This window comes from Myotis daubentonii, chromosome 1 (assembly GCF_963259705.1).
Source record: "Myotis daubentonii chromosome 1, mMyoDau2.1, whole genome shotgun sequence".
In the NCBI taxonomy this organism is placed as follows: domain Eukaryota; kingdom Metazoa; phylum Chordata; class Mammalia; order Chiroptera; family Vespertilionidae; genus Myotis; species Myotis daubentonii.
Window position 1 is genome coordinate 26,458,531 of NC_081840.1, and position 21,665 is coordinate 26,480,195.

Sequence of the window (21,665 nt, forward strand, 5' to 3'; positions counted from 1 at the left end):
TAAATAAGCTCCCAGAATTGCTCATTGGTTGCTGTTAGTGCTTTTCTGAGTCCTAATTAGAATACATCTAGCAAGTGTATATTATTCCACAGTGGGCCCACCATTTTTGAGATTAAACTGTTTGAAGCTGTCACATAAAAGGGGATTGCGTATGCCCCTGGCACTAACCTGTGGCTGGGTTGGCAATGACTTCCTGCTGAAAGATGTCAGCTGACAACAGGGAAGTTCAGGATGCTTGGCCTTGCATAAAAGCTTCTAATTTTTTTTCTGCATTTAAACATTTTTAAAATTGTGGTAAAATATACATAACATAAGACTTAACCATTATAACCATTTTAAGTGTACAGTTCTGTGGCATTAAGTGCACATGTAAATGCACTTAATGCCACAGAACTGTACACTATCCATCTCAGTATTTTTTCTTCTTTCCAAACTTAAAGTCCATACCCATTAAACATAGCTTCCCATTCCTCCCTGGCAACTGCCATTCTTTCTGTCTCTGAATTTAACTAGGTACCTCGTATAAGTTGAATCATACAATATTTGCTCTTCTGTGTGGCTTCTTTAGCATGTCTTCAAGATTCATCCATGTTGTAGTATGTGTCAGAATTTCTCTCCTTTTTTGAGGTTGAATAATATACCATTGTATGTATATATCACATTTTTATCTATCCATTCATCCGTTGATGGACATTTGGGTTGTTTCCGCTTTTTGGCTATTGTAAGCATTCTTCTGTGAACATTGGTGTACAGATATCTCAAGTCTCTGCTTTCATTTACACACACACACACACACACACACACACACACACACACACACACACACCTAGGAGTGAAATTGCTGGGTCATATGATAGTTATATGTTTAACTTTTTGAGGAACTGCCATACTATGTCCCACAGTAGGTGCACCATTATATGTTTCCACCAGCAGTGCACAAGGGTTCCAATTTCTCTACATCCTCGCCAACATTTGTTTTCTGTTGTTTATTTTTTGGTAATAGCCATCCTAATGTGTGTGAAGCGGTATCTCATTGTGGTATTGATATTTATTTCCCTAATGATTAATGATCATGTGTTTATTGTCCATTTGTATATTTTTCATTGGAGAAATGTCTGGTCAAGACCATTGCCCATTTTGAATCAGGTTGGTTGGTTGTTGCTGAGTTTTAGCCAAAGAGCCTTTTGATTTGCAAATACTTTTAAGAGGGTGTTTGCTGTGTGACATCTTTTGAATATATCTTCATTTGTTTTGTTTATTTTCAAGGAATCTTTCTGTATTTAGGAAGATAAATATAGATATATACTAGAGGCCTGATGCATGAAATTCGTGCAAGGGATTTGGCCCCCACCACCACGGCCCCCGCCCGCTACAGCAGCTGCGGGCCTCTGCCTTGGCCCCCACCCACCACCACTTCATCCAGAAGGACGTCTGGTCTAATTATCATATTACACTTTTATTATTATAGATTATCAGTCAATTGATATATATAAATACTTTTTTTGTTTCAACAGTATATCCTTTCAGGCTCTGATGACTTCAACCTGTACATGTGGAGAATTCCTGCAGATCCAGAAGCAGGTGAGTATGTCCCTAGTATAAACCTGCTGCTGGTGTTGGTTCTACTGACTTTTGGCATGCTGTGCCCTGAAAGGACAGATCTGTAGCTATAGAGGAAGGTATTTCTCTCTCTCTCTCTCTTTCTCTCTCTCTCTCTCTCTTTTTTTTTTTTTTTGGTATTTCTCTTTTAACATAATAAAAGTTTATCAGAAAAGTGACCAAAGGAAATTATAAAATAAAAATTAGAAGCCAGATTTAACTATAACCTTCATACATATCTGATATAATGATGCTCAAATCTTTTTCCTCCTAAGAACTTTTCTTTAGACTTCATAGACCTCCTTTATGTCCTTGTCTCTCTCCTATTTCACAAAGCATGATAGAATATTTTTACCTTGTTTTTACATGCTTTTCCTTTATTATCCATCTGCATGTTTGTGCTTATTACTCTACAAATAGTTGTTAAGGCCTCTTTTTTTCCTTTGGCTTCCCTGGTGATGTTAACTAAAGTGAAATTTTCTTTGTTGACTGACAAGTACATTCCCTGGCGTTTGGCTGATGCCAGACATCAAAGAAATTAGGAGGAATATTTCTGCATTTGTTCTAGATGTATTCTGAAAAAACAACAAACTGCAGCTTTCCATAAATTGGGATCTAGGCCAGATGAGGTTTCAAATAGCATGAATCATTCTTCATTCTTGATAATAGTGACCTTACATGCGCAGTTACCTGTTACACTGGTTTTTCCTACTGGTAGAAAGTTTATATATTTTTTTATTCTCAGGACAGCTTAATGTAGCCATCCATTCTGGGTTATACATGGCATCAAACTGGAAAATGGCCACTAGGAAAATTATAGAGGACTATGCCCAGTGTATATTGCACAGTGTATCTAGTGCTTAATTTAGGGAAGTTATTGGCTTGCCTGTTGCTGAATTAACAAACATTTGCCTTTCAAAACTTGTTGAGGACCACCTTTGGTATAACTCTTGTTGCTGTGGTCTAGTTACTAAACATATTGCAAAAGGCCTATTTCCCCTTCTGGAATTTGGAAAGCATGAGTAAAGCAGCTTACCTTTGAAACAGAACCAGAAGGGACAGCAGCATCTATCTGAACCAAAAACAGTGTTCCTGGCCCCATATGTTCTAAATTGATTAGCTGATGAATACGCTTTGGTCTTAATTGTATCTTTTATTAGATCTTGAAAACTTTTAATTATTAAGTCAATATGTCAAAATAGAAAGTGGATAATCCTCTTTCCCCAGGATGTTCTCTGGAATCTTTTTCATGTTTGTATAAACAGAGAAAGGGAAAAGAATTAGCAATAGTCTATATTATAAAAGGCCTGTGGCCCTAACGCCGTAATGACCAAAGACCAGCGCAGGTAGGCGGGTTGCGCTATTTCACGTGCTGGGCTTCTAGTATTGCAATATTTTCCTCTCCCTGTTGATTTCTCTTCTGACTTAGGATATGGCCCACTGTTGGGCTAACTTTGTGAGTAGATGATTATGTAATCTCTGGGTTGGTGGAAACCTGATAGCGGATTTAGGATTCTAATATTAAAACTGGAAAAATGGGTACCTGGACTTTCCAAGGATTGTATAGGCACAGCTGGTTTAAAGGAATCCTTTAAAAGCATATTTGTTTTGATCACTTGTGTTCCAGTAATAATTGTAATGGTAACTCAAATCCAAGACAAAAATTTTAACACTTAGAACCTTATAGTCACAGTAAATAAAGAAATATTTTAATTTGTATTTTTGTTGGTAAAACTATGATAGAGTTTTCATAAAAATAAATTAGGTTGAAATTTTAGGGGATAAAGTGTAAATATTATTTAAAGGAAGAAAAAGGAATGATGTAATATTTTTATTTAAAAAAGAACGTGTTAGACTTCAGATTCCACGTACCGGCGACCTTCTGATGCACAGGTAGGATGATACTCCAACCAACTGAGCCACACTGGCCAGGGCACCATAACAGTCTTATGGTTCTTTTATACTCAATGTTCAGTAAACATTAGAAAATTATGAGGCAAGAAAATGTAGCTACTAATCAAGAGAGGAAAAAAATATAAGCCAACCCACAATTTTATGCAGATATTTAAATTAACTGACAGTGACTTTATATTATAGGCATGATAAAGAAAATAGGAGAAAACATGGACAAAATGGATGAGAAAAATGGAGAATTTCAACAAAATTGGAATCTATTTAGGAAAATAATCTTACAGATATTCTAAAACTGAAATGTCTAAAATTAAGAATTTATTGGATGGGTTTAACCTCCAGAGGACAGGTTTGGTGAATAGAGGACAGATCAATAAAAGATAACTGCTCCCACCCCCCAAAAAAAGATAACCAAACTATAGGACAATGAGAAAAGAGAATGGAAAGAGCAGAACAGAGAGCATTAGAAACAAGTGGAACACAGATGATCTGATATATATGAAGTTGATGTTCCAGAAGGATAAAAAAATGAGCAGAAACAATGTATGAAGATATAATAGCTAAAAGAATTTTTCAAAACAAATGAAATATACCAATTCTTAGATTCAAGAAACTCAGTAATAAAGTGCTTAAAGAATGAAAGCCAGCTGACCTGAATTCTATATCTAGGGAAAATAATCATTCAAAAATGTCGGTAAAACAGACATTTTAAAAAATTATAGAATTTTAATATAATGACTTAGCAGCCCTTAATGAATTAATACATCTAAATACCGAACATTAACAACAACTTAACATTACAAAAGGAAAGGCAATTAGACATGAGCCTCTGGATGAAAGAACAATACTACCCATGGTCTTTCAAAATTAAACCACCCAAATCTGAACAGACCTCAGGATCCACCTTTCGATTTGCAGGAAATATAATAGAGGTCAGAGGAGTATATTGTACTGTATTGTGAGGATGCAACCCACAAAATCCAAACTGTCAGAAATTCTCAGACCCATGTTCTTCAACAAATACATTCGAATGGGAAAAGAAGGATGGATAGGAAGAAACCTATTGTTAAGAAACATAAGAGACAAAAAAACCACAGGCAAAATTAAAGTATTTAGGAATGCACACCTGGGTAAATAAAATTATTTTTAAATGCAGAGAAGTGATTAATATAGAAGTCAGGATAATGGTTACATTATTATCCATTATTACTTAACTAGAGGCCTGGTGCACGAAATTTGTGCACGAGGGGTGGGGCGGAGGGGGGAGTGTCCCTCAGCCCAGCCTGCACCCTCTCCAATCTGGGATCCTCTCACAATCCAGGACTGCTGGCTCCCAACCGCTCGCCTGTCTGCCTGCCTGATTGCCCTTAACCGCTTCTGCCTGCCAGCCTGATCACCCCCTAACCACTCCCCTGCCAGCCTGATTGATGCCTAACTGTTCCCCTGCCGGCCCAATGGCCCCTAACTGCCCTCCCCTGCTGGCCTGGTTGCCCATAACTGTCCTACCCTGCAGGCCCGGTCACCCCCAACTGCCCTCCCCTGCTAGCCTGGTCACCCTTAACTGCCCTCCCTTGCCAGTCTGGTCACCCCTAACTGCCCTCTCCTGCTGGCCTGGTCTCCCCCCAACTGCCCTCCCCTGCCAGCCCGATTGCCCCTAACTGCCCTCCGCTGCCGGCCTGGTCACCCCTAACTGCCCTCCCCTGCTGGCCTGGTTGCCCCTAACTGGACCCCCTTGCAGGCCCGGTCACCCCTAACTTCCCTCCCTTGCCAGCCTGGTCGCCCCTAACTGCCCTTCCCTGCAGGCCTAGTCCCCCCAACTGCCCTGCAGGCCTGGTCCCCCCGAACTGCCCTCCCCTGCTGGCCTGGTTGCCCCCAACTGCCCCCCCCCCTTGCAGGCCCGGTCAATCCTAAATTCCCTCCCTTGCCAGCCTGGTCCCCCCAACTGCCCTCCCCTGCCGGCCATCTTGTGGTGGCCATCTTGTGGCCACATGGGGGCGGTCATCTTGTGTGTTGGGGTGATGGTCAATTTGCATATTACCTCTTTATTATATAGGACTAGAGGCCCGGTGCACAAAAATTTGTGCACGTGGGGGTGTCCATCAGCTCGGCCTGTGCCCTCTCGCAGTCTGGGACCCCTCAGGGGATGTCCACCTGCTGGCTTAGGCCCACTTCCTGGGGGATGGGCCTAAGCTGGCAGTCAGACATCCCTCTGGCAGCCCAGGAGTCCTCGGGGGATGTCCACTTGCCAGCGGAGAGCAGACCTAAGCTGCAGTCGGACATCCTTAGCGCTGATGAGGAGGCGGGAGAGGCTCCCGCCACCACCACTGTGCTGGCAGCCGTCAGCCTGGCTGGTGGCTGAGCAGAGCTCCCCCTGTGGGAGTGCACTGACCACCAGGGGGCAGCTCCTGCAGTGAGCGTCTGCCCCCTGGTGGTCAGTGTGTGTCATAGTGACCAGTCATTCCAAGTCATTCTGCTGTTAGGGTCAATTTGCATATTACCCTTTTATTATATGCCTGGTGCATGGGTGGGGGCTGGCTGGTTTGCCCTGAAGGGTGTCCGGGATCAGGGTGGGGGTCCTGCTGGGGTACCTGGCCAGCCTGGGTGAGGGGCTGAGGGCCGTTTTCAGACTGGCCACACCCCCGTCAGGGTGGGGGTCCCCGCTGGAGTGCCTGGCCAGCCTGGGTGAGGGGCTGAGGGCCATTTTCAGGTTGGCCACGCCCCCTTCAGGGAGGGGGGGGGGGGGTCCTGCTGGTGTGCCTGGCCAGCCTGGGTGAATGACTGAGGGCTGTTTGCAGGCTGGTCAAGCCTCTCAGCAGGGACCCTCACCCCTTAAGGGTGTGGCCAGCCTGGGTGAGGAGCTCAGTGCTGTTTGCAGGCTGGCCACAGCCCCTTCAGGTTGGGGGTCCCCACTGGGGTGCCTGGCCAGCCTGGGTGAGGGCTGAGGGCTGTTTTCAGGCTGGCCACACCCCCTTCAGGGTGGGGGGTCCTGCTGGGGTGCCTGGCCAATCTGGGTGAGAGGCTGATGGCTGTTTACAGGCTGCCAATTCCCCCAGCGGGGACCCTCGCCCCATGAGGGTGTGGCCAGTCTGGGTGAGGGGCTGATGGCTGTTTGCAGGCTCTCCACGGCCCCCAGCCACCCAAGCTCCCAGTGGAGGCTGGCTGGAAGCAGGTACCTGGGATTTATTTATCTTCTATAATTGAAACTTCGTTGCCTTGAGCGGAGGCCACAGCCGGCCAGGGCAGGCAGGAAGCTTGGCTTCCTCCATCACCGGGGCAATCAAGCCTCCTGCTTGCTCCAGCTCCGTGGCTGCCGGCCGCCATCTTGGTTGGGTTAATTTGCTTATAGTCGCTCTGATTGGCTGGTAGGCATGGTTTGGGGGTAGCAAAGCTACGGTCAATTTGCATGTTTCTCTTTTATTAGATTAGCTTAGATAGGCTGGGGAAATGAAGGGGTTGTAATTGCAATGAGGCATGTAGGGGCCTCGGAATGAATAGCCAGAAAAATTCCATTTCTTGACCTGGGTGTTGGCTATAAGGGTATTATGAACTTCATTAAGCTATACTTTTTATATTTGTTTCCATATCTTCTTAAAAATTCCTCATTGAAAAAAATAAGTAGCCAAACCGGTTTGGCTCAGTGGATAGAGCGTCGGCCTGTGGACTGGAAGGTCCCAGGTTCAATTCCGGTCAAGGGCATGTACCTGGGTTGCGGGCACATCCCCAGTAGGAGGTGTGCAGGAGGCAGCTGGTTGATGTTTCTCTCTCATTGATGTTTCTAACTCTCTATCCCTCTCCCTTCCTCTCTGTAAAAAAATCAATAAAATATATTTAAAAAGAAAAAAGAAAAAAATAAGTAAATAGCCGTGGTCAAAGAATAAATCACTATAGGAATAAAATTTTCTTAATAAAAATAAAAACATGAAAGGTATTCAAGTATTGCATGGATACTTGGCCCAGATCAGGGATCTACAAAATTTTCTGTTCACATACCCACCCCCACAATCATTTTTTTGAGTTATAAGTTACATATACAGAGTATATATTAAAGTACACTTTTATTTAGGCATAATTTAAACCCTCTGCTAAGATGCCCACCATGGAAGGGTGCTTGTTGCCCCAAGGTAACTTCATTGATGAGAAAGTTTTCTGGAATCCTTACTCTGCATCCCTCTGTAATCTTTTGAATGTGGCTTACTGAGAACGGCCTTATTATCATCCTTCCTTTTCAGAGCCTTTTACTCATTTGAAGGTGGCTGTCATGTCCCCTTCTCTATTTCCTCCAGAGATAGCACCCCCAAGTTTATTTAGCAGCACCTCAAGGAAATGATACCGATTTCTTGAATGTACTGATTTCTTTCCTCTAGATTTGTTTTACCTCTGTTTAAGGATTAACTGAATAATGAATAAGTGCAACAGATGTAGTCTGACTAGAACAGAGAAAAGCTTTGGCTCCTTGCTACATGGTGTTTCAGAAAGTATACAGGATCACAAAAAGCTGTTTTTGGAGTTCACAGACCCATGATCCACTCATACGTAGAGTTGGCTAGAAACCCCATAGTTTCCACATGGGGCTGTGTGGTTGGTCCTGGATCACATCCTTTATTTGGTGCTTGGGTTTCATTGGACAGGACCTTATAATTATTTCTCATGTTAGATTCACTAACTGGTAGTTGAGGTGTTTGTTTTGTCTGTATTACCCTTCAGCATTGCATCGTCAGTCTGTCACAGTGAGGCTGTCTCTTTGTTCATCATCTTGCTTTGTAAGTAACTAAAGTACTTTTTTGGATTATTTTTAGAAAACCTGGGCTCATTTGGGGATTCAGTCTTCCTGCTACTATTCTAACCCACATTTTAAAAAAAGTTTTTTTTTCTATTCTTCCTTGTTCTTTTTTCATTTTTATTTTACTTTTTACTATTTTTAGAGTTAAGTACTTTTATTATCAAAGTAATACAGGTACATACATTTTAAATCAAATAATATTAAAAAGCTTTTCTTTTAAATGCAAGTTTCTTTTTCTTATAATAAACATAATATTTTAAGTTTTAAATTTTGGCCATTGTCCATTGGCTTTCTACTACTGAAATTAGCCAGTTTCCTCAAGTAGGAATCTTCGATTTTCTATCAGGATATTTACCTAGCAGTTGAACTATGGTACCAAGAGCCAAATAGGGGAATAGAACTATGGTTCTCAGATCTATACATAGATTTTTGTTTAATCCCCATTCCCCCATTTGTGTCTATTCCAAGTCCAAAATCTCTTTCAGTTGGCAACCCCCAGGCCTCTGCTTTTGTGTGGGGAAGGGGTAGTTTCCTGACCATGCATACTAGGGAAGGGTATGATGGTGAAATTGCTCTTTATATAGGTTTTCACTTCATATTGTTTACAGCCCTACCGTTCAACCTGGCTTCAGGGATACTTAGCATCTCTTATTTTTCTATATAATCTCTCTATTTTTTAAACATTGGTAATTCATAGTTCAAAAAATATTTGGCAAAATTCAGCAAACTAAACATAACATATAAGGGCTAGATGTGGTTCTTGGATTCTAGCTTAGAATGCTTAAAGGACGAAAAGTCTGTCAGGAGATTTCTAATCTAATCTACTGCCTCTTTGATTTAAACAAATATGGAATGAGGCTGGACTCGCTCTCTATGCATGCCAGGTGAACATAAGATACTAAAGCAGTCTGTTACAGGGAAGTTGGTTTGCTGTTATATGCCGTATGGCATAATCAGATGACAAGCAATCAGCATTTATTGAATGCCTGCTGTGTGCTTCACAGTGTATGCCAAATGCTGGGAGAGCTAAATAGAGAGAAGTCCTGAGTGTGAGCCAAAAGCAAGGGCATCTTTTTCTTTTTCACTCTTCTGTTCAGAAAGACTGACAATCACTGGGGAAATTTTTTTGCTACACAAACTCCAGAGAGATGAAATTTATTCATTATATAAACAACACTGACAACGAATTGGCTAAGTAGTTCTCATCAGGCTTCCTAGTGGGCTGAGAAAATCATTTTGAAATGTAAGATATAACCCCATTGTAAAACTTGTTACTGGCAAGATTAGGCTTGATATTTTAGTTAATGTCACATAACTCATTTCTAAAAACCTCTTTAAAAATTAGAGGAGGACTAGAACTGGGAATTTTACTGTGGCAAAAAAGCCCATCAGAATATGTTTTACACCTCTGCAGCACATAGGAAGAGCATCTGTTTTCCTTTGGTCATTCTGAAAAGAAAATAAATAGACCTGTGGTTAAGTATAGTCTCTGTGGTGTATTGGAAGGAGCATTGGGCTTAAAACCATACCTGGTTTCGAGTCCAGTGCTGCCTCTGCGTAGCTGGTCCAGTGATCCATTCGAGACAAATTATGTAACAACTAGAGGCCTGGTGCACAAAAATTTGTGCACTGGGGGGGGTGTCCCTCAGCCCGGCCTATGCCCTCTCGCAGTCTGGGACCCCTCAGGGGATGACCACATGCTGGCTTGGGCCTGCTTCCCGGGGAATTGGGCCTAAGATGGCAATCAGACATCCCTCTGGCAGCCCGGCAGCCCTTGGGGGATGTCCACATGCCAGCGGGGAGCAGACCTAAGCTGCAGTCAGACATCCTTAGAGCTGCTGAGGAGGCAGGAGAAGCTCCCACCCCCACCGCTGTACTGGCAGCCATCAGCCTGGCTTGTGGCTGAGCAGAGCTCCTCCATGTGGGAGCTCACTGATGACCAGAGGGTAGCTCCTGCATTGAGCGTCTGCCCCCTGGTGGTCAGTGTGTGTCATAGTGACCAGTCATTCCAAGTCATTCTGCTGTTAGGGTCAGTTTGCATATTACCCTTTTACTAGAGGCCTGGTGCACAGGTAGGGGCTGGCTGGTTTGCCTTGAAGGGTGTCCCAGATCACGGTGGGGGTCCCGCTTGGGTGACCGGCCAGCCTGAGTGAGGGGCTGATGGCTGTTGGCAGCTGGTCACACCCCCTTCAGGGTGGGGGTCCCCACTGGGGTTCCTGGCCAGCCTGGATGAGGGGATGATGGCTGTTTTCAGGCTGGCCACACCCTCTTTAGGGTGGGGGTCCCCACTGGGGTGCCTGGCCAGTCTGGGTGAAGGGCTGAGGGCCGTTTTCAGGCTGGCGTGCAACTGAAGCTCCCAGCCTCTCCTTTTTTTTTTTATTCTGGGATTTATTTACCTTCTATAATTGAAACAGTGTTGCCGTTACTGGCGCTCCCAGCTCTGAGGCCGCAGCCAGCTGAAAGCAGGTATCTGGGGTTTGTTTAGCTTCTATAATTGAAACATTGTTGCTTCTGGAGCTCAGAACCGGCCGCGGCAGGTGGGGAACCTTGGCTTCCTCCATCACTGGAGCAAGCAAGCCTCATGTTCGCTTCAGCTGTGTGGCTACCAGCCGCCATCTTTGTTGGCAGTTAATTTGCATATTGCCCTGATTAGCCAATGGGAAGCGTAGTGGAGGTACGGTTAATTACCCTTTTTGTCTTTTATTAGATAGGATTGTCTGAACCTCAGTTTCTTCTATAAAATTGCCTCTGCACCTACTGCCCCAAATCATGAGATGATTTTTAAAAATATTTATTTATTTGTTTATTCATTCATTTTAATATATTTTTATTGATTTCAGAGAGGAAGGGAGAGGGAGAGAGAGATAGAAACATCAATGATGAGAGAATTCCTTGATCGGCTGCCTCCTGCACGCCTCATACTGGGGATCAAGCCCGCAACCTGGGCATGTGCCCCAACTAGGAATCAAGCCATGACCTCCTGGTTCATAGGTCAATGCTCAACCACTGATCCATGCTGGCCGGGCTCATGAGATGATTTAATAGTCTTAGAAGCTTTCTGAAAATTGTGTGCTTTCAAATGTAAGACATTATTATTCTATGTAAAATAAGACCAGTGCCCATCTAAATATATATATAAAACCCTAATATGCAAATAGACCGAATGGTAGAACAATGGGACAACCTGTCACTATGACGTGCACTGACCACCGAGGGCGGGGGAGGGGCGCATGCAGAACATATCAGGAGTTGGCAGCAGGTGGCAGAGCGCAGAACATGGTGGGCGTCAGCCGTGGTGGGATGGTAGAGCAGGTGAGTTGGGGCACCAGACCAAGGCGGGACGCCAGTCACTGTCATCAGGGAGAGCCTCTGGTGGTTACTGAAAATAACCTGCACACCACGGTCTCACCCAGTGCTTGCACCTGCTGCCGGCACTGGCTCTGCTCACAACCACTGCCGTCACCGGAGCCGCTGCTGCACCCGCTGCCAGCGCCTGGCGCCAGCCCTGATCACTCAGCACCATCAGCAGGTGTGAGCAGCAGCTGCCGGCCCCGATCACCCCTGAGGACTTCTCCACCTCCCCCTGGTCCTGAGAGGCAATCTGGGCAGCAGCTGCCGCTCACCCACTGATGGCGCCAGCCCCAATCACTCTGTGCTGTCAGCGTGTGAGAGCAGCAGCGGCAGGAGTGGGGCTGCTGGCAGACGGGATTGGGGCTGTGGTGGAGGGGCCCGGCAGGGGCCTGGAGGATGGGCTAAGACCTGTCCCTGTGCCCACCGCAGCCTTGCGGCCCACAGTTCCTTTTAAGGTGCACAAATTCGTGCACTGGGCCCCTAGTAGATCCATAATTTCCAAAGCATTTTCTCCCTGGTAACTTAAGTATGGACCTAATGGATTTGGTAACGTGTGGTGGAGTTGGATGTCTCTAGAAAATACTCATATTGTCTTCTCCTTCCCATTCCCCTAATTCTTGTTGGAAAGGGCGTAGGGTTTTCACAGATAGTGTTGCTTCCCCTGAGACATGCCTCTACACTAAGACCTTACTGTTTATGGGAAGAAGCAGAATGTAATTGAGTTGGTAGGCCTGGGTTTAAATTCCTAATCCATTCATCTTCTAGTTGGAAGTTTTAGGAAAATTATTTAATCTTGCCAAGCTTCTGTTTGTTTGTTTTTTAAATATGTTTTTTGTTTTTCTGTTGTGTGTGTGTTTTTGTGTTGTTGTTTTTTTAGAGAGAGGAAGAGAGAGAGAGAGAGAGAGAGAGAGAGAGAAAGGGGAAGAGAGTGGGGAACATTGATGTGAGAGAAACATCGATTGGCTGCCTCCCAACCAGGGATGGAGCCAGCAACCTAGGCATGTGCCCTGACCAGGAATTGAATCGGCAGTCATTCAGTGCATTGAATGATATTCAGCCAACTGAGCCCCACTGGCCATGGCCAAAATTCTGTTTCTTCATCTGTAAAATAAAAATGTTAACAATAACAATAGTAATATCTACCTTCTTAGGGATAAAGAGAGAGAGCCCAATCTGGTATCCAACCCGCCACTTTTTGGTGTATGGAGTGATACTCCACTAAGCCACACTGGCCAGGGCTCTTTTTCTTTTTTTAATAATTTTTTTCATCATCATTTATCCCACCATACTCTCCTCCACCTCCTCCCCCCCTTAATAATTAATAAGAAATGATTGTTATTTCTCATTTAAAAAACTTTCTCCCTTTTAACTTTCTTCTGAAAAACTACTTAGAGACCAAGACATTGTCCTCTGGTGCCCTCCTGAATGGTCAGTTACATTGTTTTTGCATGAAGGTTGCTTTTGACTATGTAGTTTAAGAGGGGAAAAGTTGTATGACAAGTTTTTCCCTGAATGGAGGGGGTAAACATGCAGTTTCATTGCCAAGTCACTGCAGTTACCCCCACTGCCAGTAGGCTGATGAAGTAGGCTGGAAATAGCTGGAAATGCATTTTCAGAAGCCTGCCTATGTGTACATGCTCTGTCTCCTCCTTTTTCTGCACATGCCTTGACTCAATGAGTTAGGCCTGGGCACCTGCATTTTCCCCATGTAATTAGAAGAACAACTGGTTTTAATTGGTACAAGTAGTTGGTTGCAAACACATATGAAATACAGATGATGAAAGAAGAACTTAGCCTAATTAACTTTATGCAATTAAGCATTGCTGTCTATGGGCGCCTTGAGCTTTACTGACAGCACTGCCTGTCCCCATCTGGCTTTTCTTAACTCTTAAGTGGCTCATGATCCCCAGGAGATAGCCACTACTCTTTCTGTCTTGTCAGTACCCTGATTGTACTTCTCTTTATGGTTTGAAACTTGGAGACCTTAGGATTGTTCACTCAGGCCTTTTGGAATTGCTAAAAGGATGTTTAGAAAATTCTTTGAGAGATAGCAAAGAAAAGAAGTAGTCCCTTTACTCTTACAGCTGTATATTCTTTCCTTTAAAAAAAAGTTTTAATTAATTTGAAAGAGAGAGAAAAACATCAGTGTGAGAGAGAAACATCGATTGGATGCCTCCCTGTATGCACCCCAACCGGGGATTGAACCCGAAATCTGGGTACATGCTCAGATCAGGAATAAAACCAGAGACCTTTCAGTGCATGGGACGAAACTCATCCAACTGAGCCACACTGGCCAGAGCTATAACTATAAATTCTTAATTCTACCAGTGGAGTCAAGAATGAAATAGATTGCCTCAACAGGTACTTATCAAACCAAACTTTGGTTCTTGAATATCTCCCATCTCAAACAATTCAGTTCTCAACCACCAAGTTGTTCATGAAAGAATGTCTCGGTTGTTGAACAACACTTTGGTTCTCTGCCCAACAACACTTCCATGCTGATATGATCAGTTACTTGTCAAACAAAGGAGAGACTGTATAAGTATGACTACTTTACCACTAAACCTTGCATTGTTAACATCTCATGAAATTGTGCTGTGGCTATTTTTTTGTGCTTTTGTTGCTGCTTATTATTATTAAACTAGGGGCCCAGTGCCTGAATTCATGCACCTCGAAAGGAACTGTGGGCCACGAGGCTACAGTAGGCACAGGGGCGGGTCTTAGCCCATACTCCGTGTGCCCGCCCAGCCTCTCCAGCCATGGCCCCCAGTCCCCTGTCTGCTGGCAGCCCCCTGTCTGCTGGCAGCCCTGCTCCTGCTGCCGCCACTCCCATGTGCTGACAGCGCCGGCCCTGCTCACACCTGCTGACAGTGTGGAGTGATTGGGGCCGGCGCCAGCAGTGTATGCGAGTGGTGGTTGCTGCCCCAATTGCCCCTAAGGAGCAGGGGGAAGTGGAGAAGCCCCTCAGGGGTGATCAGGGCTGGCAGCCACTGCTTGTACCCGCTGATGGCACTGCGCAATCGGGACTGGTGCCGGGCACCGGCACTGGGTGCAAGCAGGGCTGGCGCTGGCAGTGGGTACGAGCAGCGGCTCTGGCACCAGCAACGGGTACAAGCAAGGCGAACACCAGCAACAGGTGCGAGCACCAGGTGGGACCGCAGTGCGCGGGAGCAAAGAATTTTCAGTAACAGAGGCTCATCCCAATGATGGCGACTGGTGCCCCCACTCACCTGCTCCACCATCCCGCCGCGGCCTTTGCCCGCCATGTTCCGCACACACCCCCTGATGGTCAATGCACATCATAGAGACCAGTTGTTCGGTTGTTCAGTTGTTCCGGTTGTTCCACCGTTTGGTCTGTTTGCATATTAGCCTTTTATTATATAGGATTGTACCGTAAGTCATTCTAGGTCCTAAGAAGGTTAGTGATAACAGCAAAGTGAAAAGGAAAGATGTGAGAACAACAGTAGAGCTTAAAAAAGAAAAATTTAAAACATAAAGAGGCCAACAAGAGTGCTAATGTTGCCCTAGCCACTTTGCTCAGTGGTTATAGTGTCGGCCCACAAGCTGAAGGTCCCAGATTTGATTTCAGTCAAGGGCACGTACCTCAGTTGCAGGCTCGATCCCTGGCCCTGGTCAGGTGCATGTGGGAGGCAACCAATCAATCTGTCTCTCTCACATTGATGTCTATATATATATCTCCCCCTCCCACTCTTTAAAAATCAATGGAAAAAATATCCTTGGGTAAGGATTAACAACAACAAAAGAAGAGTGCTGATGTTATGTTGCTAAGGGCGTGAAAGTGCTGATGAAACAACGATCACGAGTAATTGAAAAAGGTTAAGACAGAAACATTTGGGGATCGAGAATGGATTAATCCCATTTACACTATTTCTAATGGGGGAAAAATGATTCAGTTTTTTAGCAAATCACTTCTTGAACAGCCTTCTGGAACAAATTAAGTTCAAGAACTGAGGTTCCACTATGATAGCTTTAGCCTTCTCCTTCAAGCCTTGTTCCAGAGAAAATGATGAGGGCATTTATTTCAATTTGTTTATTTATTGAGTATCCTTATATAAGACATCATATTATGCAAAGCCCTATGAGCAATTGAAAGATAAACACTTTTCTTGCCCTCAAAGAACTTCCAATCTAAGGGGGATGAAAAAGGGTATGTATGTATGGTACTTTAAATTTAAAAATGAGTTCCAAGGCCCATAAAAACGATGGTTAAGGAGGGCTTGAAGAGATTGTGGATATCAGTAAAATTTTCATGGGATAAGCATTTCAGAGGACCATGAAGGATAGGTAGGATTTTAGTCCCTTTATTTCTCCGTTCTTACCATAGTTAAAATACTTTAAAGAAAGGAAGGAAGGCCCTAGCTGGTTTGGCTCACTGGATAGAGCGTCGGCCTGGGGACTGAAGGGTCCCAGGTTCGATTCCAGTCAAGGGCATGTACCTTGGTTGCAGGCACATCCCCAGTGGGTGGTGTGCAGGAGGCAGCTGATCGATGTTTCTCTCTCATCGATGTTTCTAACTCTCTATCCCTCTCCCTTCCTCTCTGTAAAAAATCAATAAAATATTTAAAAAAAAAAAAGGAAGGAAGAAAATGAAACATTCAAAACTGACAGCAGCAAGGAGAAAGAGGAACCCTTGGACAATCCACATGTTGGATGATGGAGCCCACTAATAGAGACTGCATTTTTCCCTGCATGCTTATATCCCATAGTCTAATACATTCACATCTTTCATTCACTTATCAAATATTTACTGAAAACCTATTATATGATCAGCACCATTCTATAGGCTTGGAGTACAACAGAGGAACAAAAGAGCCCTGCCAACATGTAGCTTACATTCTAGAGGGGAAAGCAGACAATGAACAACAGACACAGTAAATTATATACTATGTTTAAAAAGTTAGAAGTACCATGGAAAAGGAAAAGTAGAATAAGGGGGACAGGAAGTGGTATTGGGGGAGGGGGATCAGGGAAATGCAGTTTTTGATAGGATATTTAGTATAGGCCTCATGGAGAAAATCACATTTGAGCAAATCCTCAAAGTGGTGAGGGAGTGAGCCATGCAGAAATCTGGGGGAAGAACATTTCAGGTAAAATCAGTGCAAAGGTTCTAAAGTTAAAATGTGCCTGGTGTGTATGAGAAACAGCAAGGAAATCAATCTGTTGAAGCAGAGTGAGGGAGGGGGGAGCGTATGTAGGGGTTGAAGTCATAGAGGTAAGTGGGACACAGGGTGTCTCATGGGTTCTTATTGTGAGTGAAATAGAGAGCCATTAGAGAATTCTGAGCAGAGGAATGACGTGATCCGACTTATTTTGACAGGATCACTCCAGTTACTGAGTTGAACGAGGCTGCCAACCATAGAAATGAGAACTAGCAAGAGTGTCACATTATATAGTTGTGTGGTGATAGTGGCATGAACCGAGGCAATAGGGTTGTAATCTAGATATACTATGAAGGTAAAACCATCAGAATTTCCTGATGGACTAGATTGGGGAAGATGGGGAGCAGTGTCCTGTTCTGTAGCCCCAAGTGTCATTGAGGACCACTTTGTAGCATGATTGATAAGTTGCTGTTAGACTAAGGCATTAAAAATACATGACCAGGTTGCTTTTAGCTTTTGAGTTGAAAGCATAGTCATTCTTGGAGGACTTTGTTGAAGCAAATTAAATTGACAAAAAGAGAAGTAACAAGTTAGTGAGAAATGAGAGTGGTGTCCCTGACCCCTTGAGGAGCCTGAGGGACAAGTCTCTGGCTGAATGTTGTGAAAAGAGGAGCATAGGTAAAGAAGTGGGGGGAAGTGAGGACCTATACACTTGGAGCCTTCTCTTCTCTAGGGGAACACTTGGCCTTGGCATTTTAGAAAGGTCTTTTTCAGAGTTCTAAGCAAGGGGTCATCTCTGAGTCCCTTGTGTTTCCTAAATCCCCTAAGGTAGTGAGTGAGTCACTGATGTTGGAATCTTATGAGATGGCCGAATTATTTTATTTTCTGAGGTTTTAGAGTCAAGTGATTTATAGCCTTCCCCATGTCCCTATTATCTCTACTGAACCAAAGGAAAGATGGAAATAAGGGAACTTAGGCCTTGACTTATTAAAGAGACCTACAAAGTGGTGCTAACATGTTTGCTTGAGCTGGCCAAACTGATGCACCAGAGAAATGACCATCGGTTTGTACAGAACTGTACTAATAAATGACAGCTCAAGGATGAGTGCCATTTTTCCTGGGTGTGTCCTACTTTGTTCATTGGTACCCATTATTAATGATTAGGTCATGGCTTCATTTGGTAACCATGGGTGAGGTTGATCCTCACCAGGCCCCTGACCTATAGTCTAGAGATAACCCTCAGGGGAGTATATAGGTCATGTAGTTCTTGGAAGAAATAATCTCTGCCTAGCTCCTTTCAACTTGATTCATCTAATGATGGGCAGGGTCTGGCTAAGTAATGGAGGAGAGGAGATCCCAGCATTCTTACTGATGCTGGTATTTTTACTTTAGCCATTTCAGAATAAAGAAATCTTACCTATCTGAATTACTCAATCTCCGGAACTGATAAAAATTTATTCTCTCAAAATCATTGTATTTAACTATATAGTAGCAGCTGTAGCCAATCACTTGAAACCTGGGAACCAGAAAAGAAACTATAGAGAACCTTTCTGAAGTCCTTTCATTGCTATGATTCTGTGTACATAGCTTTGGTTACCTTAAACAAATGGAAGCAATAATTCTTTCTGTAGCTGTTTACACTATCAGTCTCTTGGTCTCTTGGCTTCCTCCTCTTTTTCAAACTTCCTAGGTATCAGTTTGGGTGGAAAGAAGAGAGAAGACTTCATATTAAAATTGCTACCAAGAAGAGAAACCAGATGAGGTTACAGTGCACGAAAGAGTAATAGAAATGGTTTTTCCGTGGTCTGGAATTTTCAAGCATTGATACCCCATTTAAATTCAGGACTTAAAACGAAAACCAGCCCTGGCTAGTGTGGCTCAGTTGGTTGGGTATTGCCCCGTGCAACAAAAGGTTGCTGGTTCAATCCCTGGTCAGGAGGCAGCCAATTGATGTTTCGTTTTGTTTTGTTTTGTTTTGTTTTGTTTTGTTTTGTTTTGTTTTATTGCTTAAAGTATTACAAAGAGTATTATATATGTCTCCTTTTTTTTTTCTCCCCTTGACCTTCCCCTTGCCTCCCATACCCCCCAGTGTCTTGTGTCCATTGGTTATGCTTATATGCATGCCTACAAGTCCTTCAGTTGACCTCTTACCCACGCCCCCCAACCCTCCCTGGCCTTCCTGCTGTAGTTTGACAGTCTGTTCGTGCCGGGGTCCAGCCCCAGCAGGTCCAGGGGTCCCCAAAGGTGTAGACGGAGTCGGCGAAGAAGGAATGACACGGAGACAGCGTTCAGTTGATCAGCAGCCTAGCCAGGATCTCCAGCCAAGTTCTGGTCTCGATCTCCAGAGAGGCTCTGCTTCAGATCTCCAGCGAGGTTCTGTAGCCATGTTCCCTCGCTAGGTTCTCCAGCCAGGTTCTGTCCAGGCTCTCCAGTCAGGTTCAGTGTCCAGGTTCCAGTCAGGTTCTCCTGCCAATCTCTGTAGTCAGGTTCAGTCCAGGATCCCTTGCCATGTTCTCCCGCTAGGCTCTGTCTCTAGGCTCTGAGGCCAGTCCCTGTCCAGGATCCTCCGGCATGCTCTCTCCAGCGAAGTTCTTCTGTCTCTAGAGAACGTTCTGTGTAGGTTCTGTGCCTAGGCTCTGTCTCTCTTGGTCCTGTCTTCCAAGCCCTGTCTGAGTTCTGTCTCTTGCTGTCTTGTTCTGAGTTCTGTCTTCCAAGCCCTGTGTCCTAAGTTCTGTGTCTGAAGTTCTGTCTCTCTGTCTGGTTCTGTGTTCTGAGTTCTGTGTTCTTCTGTCTTCTGAATTCTGTCTCATGAGTTCTGTGTTCTAAATTCTGTCTCTTGCTGTCTTCTGAATTCTGTCTCCTGAGTTCTGAGTCTTTCTGTCTTGTTACAACTGTATTTATACCAGTTGATTCAATCCTATCAATCTCTATTACAAAGATTAGGGCGTTTCTTATCTCCATTCCAGGGAGAAAAGATTATGTAGTTTAAGCATGATTGTTCATAGTTAAAGGGATTAATTACCCGCCTGGCACTTAGTTGAGGGGTTTTATTCCCTCCCTAACTTCAGGGGAAAATCCCTACCTGGGGATTCAACCTTTCTCGGAGAGGTGATTTTGGTTAAAACACAGCGCCAAGAAGGTGAGCAAACATATTAAGAACCGTATGCCATATATGCCAGGTCCCTTGAAACAGCAAGGATGGACCGGCTCCCGGCATGTTCGATGTTGCTCCGCCTCTGTATCTATTTTTGTTCATCAGTTTATAATGGTCTTAATTATCCATAAATGAGTGAAATCATGTGGTATTTTTATTTCATTGACTGGCTTATTTCACTTAGCATAATGCTCTCCAGTTCCATCCATGCTGTTGCAAATGGTAAGAATTCCTTCTTTTATACAGCAGCATAGTATTCCGTTGTGTAGATGTACCACAGTTTTCTAATCCATTCATCTGCTGTTGGGCACTTAGGCTATTTCCAGATCTTAGCTATGGTAAATTGTGCTGCTATGAACATAGGGGTGCATATATCCTTTCTGATTGGTGTTTCTGGTTTCTTGGGATATATTCCTAGAAGTGGGATCACTGGGTCAAATGGGAATTCCATTTTTAACTTTTTGAGGAAACTCGGCCAGTTGATGTTTTGCTTTCACATCCATGTTTCTCTCTCTCTCCCTCTCCCTTCTCCTCTCTCTCAAAGAAGAAAAAAAGAAAAAGAAAACCAATCTATAAGATAAAGATTTAGAAAGATTTGGAAATCAGTTATGAGCTTCTTACTTCATTCCTATTCAAATCCTTTCATTTCTCAAAGGCTACCAATATGGTGGAAAGGTAGTAGATTAGGCATTATAGCCAATTTGACTCTGATTCAAATCCTGGCTCTGCCATTTACTAGCTGTATGACTTGGAAGAAGTCACTTAAATTCTCTGAGTTACTTCAGTTCCTTTTCTTGGAGGCACTTTAATCCCTTGTAGGATTAAACAAGAGATTGGTACTAGGTTTAACCTGAAGTTTCTTTGCTAGTGACCACCCCCATGGGGGTACATAGATAGGAGTAGGATGTTGTTAAACAGAATTCAGAAGAGACCGTGAGCAGGAATGCTATTCGTTGAATCAACCTCATATAGAACAAAATTAGACTTGAAGGAACTCCTTGGTGGTGGTGAGATTGCTGTATTGAGACAACTGTTTTAGATTCCCACAGATCCCTTTTATTTTGAGTAGATTCAGGTTACTTTTCCCTCCCATCACTCCAGCCTAGGAATGCAGGGCACTGAGGCTATCTAGGGGATTCCGTCGTGGCATCCTACTTCGGTGCTTTACCTTTTCTGATCCTGCTTTTCTTCATAAAATCATAACAGTTCTATGTCTAGTCACTCTTTTCCTTTATGGTTTATTAGCAAATTTGATGTTAGGCTGAGGTATGAATAGCTTTAAATGTATTATCCATCCTGGACAATTCAAATATTAGTAATGTCAAGTATGTGGCAGGGGGATTAGGCAAAGGATATTTTTGTCACCCACCAAGTAGAGGAAGCACCTAGTACTGTATAAGTTGGCACTGTGAAGGGACAGATCAGTACAGTCTGAGACATTGATGTTATTAAAAAAAATATATTTACATGGCAATAAAGAGGAATATCTTCCATGAGGCAAAAGAGGAGTTGTATCGGGATGCCAAAAGCAGAGGACCCCCTTCCCCAGAGCCAGAATGTTTCTAGAGAAGTGATGGTTTTAGTTATATTCCTTCCAAACACCGAAACAGTACATGTTTGGAATGATATTTGAGCAAGATGGAATTGGGAGCGCGATGGTGTGGAATGTGGAGCCAAAACTAGATCACTAGGGTATAGTGTCTAGGATATGCCATGCTCCTGGTAGAGACTAAGAAGGTATTTATTGCTT

At 43.8% G+C, this 21,665-nt stretch overlaps 1 protein-coding gene across 4 annotated transcripts in view; it reads left to right on the plus strand.

Moving 5' to 3' along the window:
- The window catches only part of DCAF5 (DDB1 and CUL4 associated factor 5), a 107,852-nt gene that overhangs the window by 72,720 nt on the left and 13,467 nt on the right, over nt 1–21,665 (plus strand). For all 4 annotated transcript variants that reach the window (XM_059692303.1, XM_059692294.1, XM_059692284.1 and 1 more), the window contains one exon: nt 1,515–1,581. In XM_059692303.1, coding sequence (XP_059548286.1) covers nt 1,515–1,581 — 67 coding nt within the window. The remainder of the gene's footprint in view (nt 1–1,514; nt 1,582–21,665) is intronic.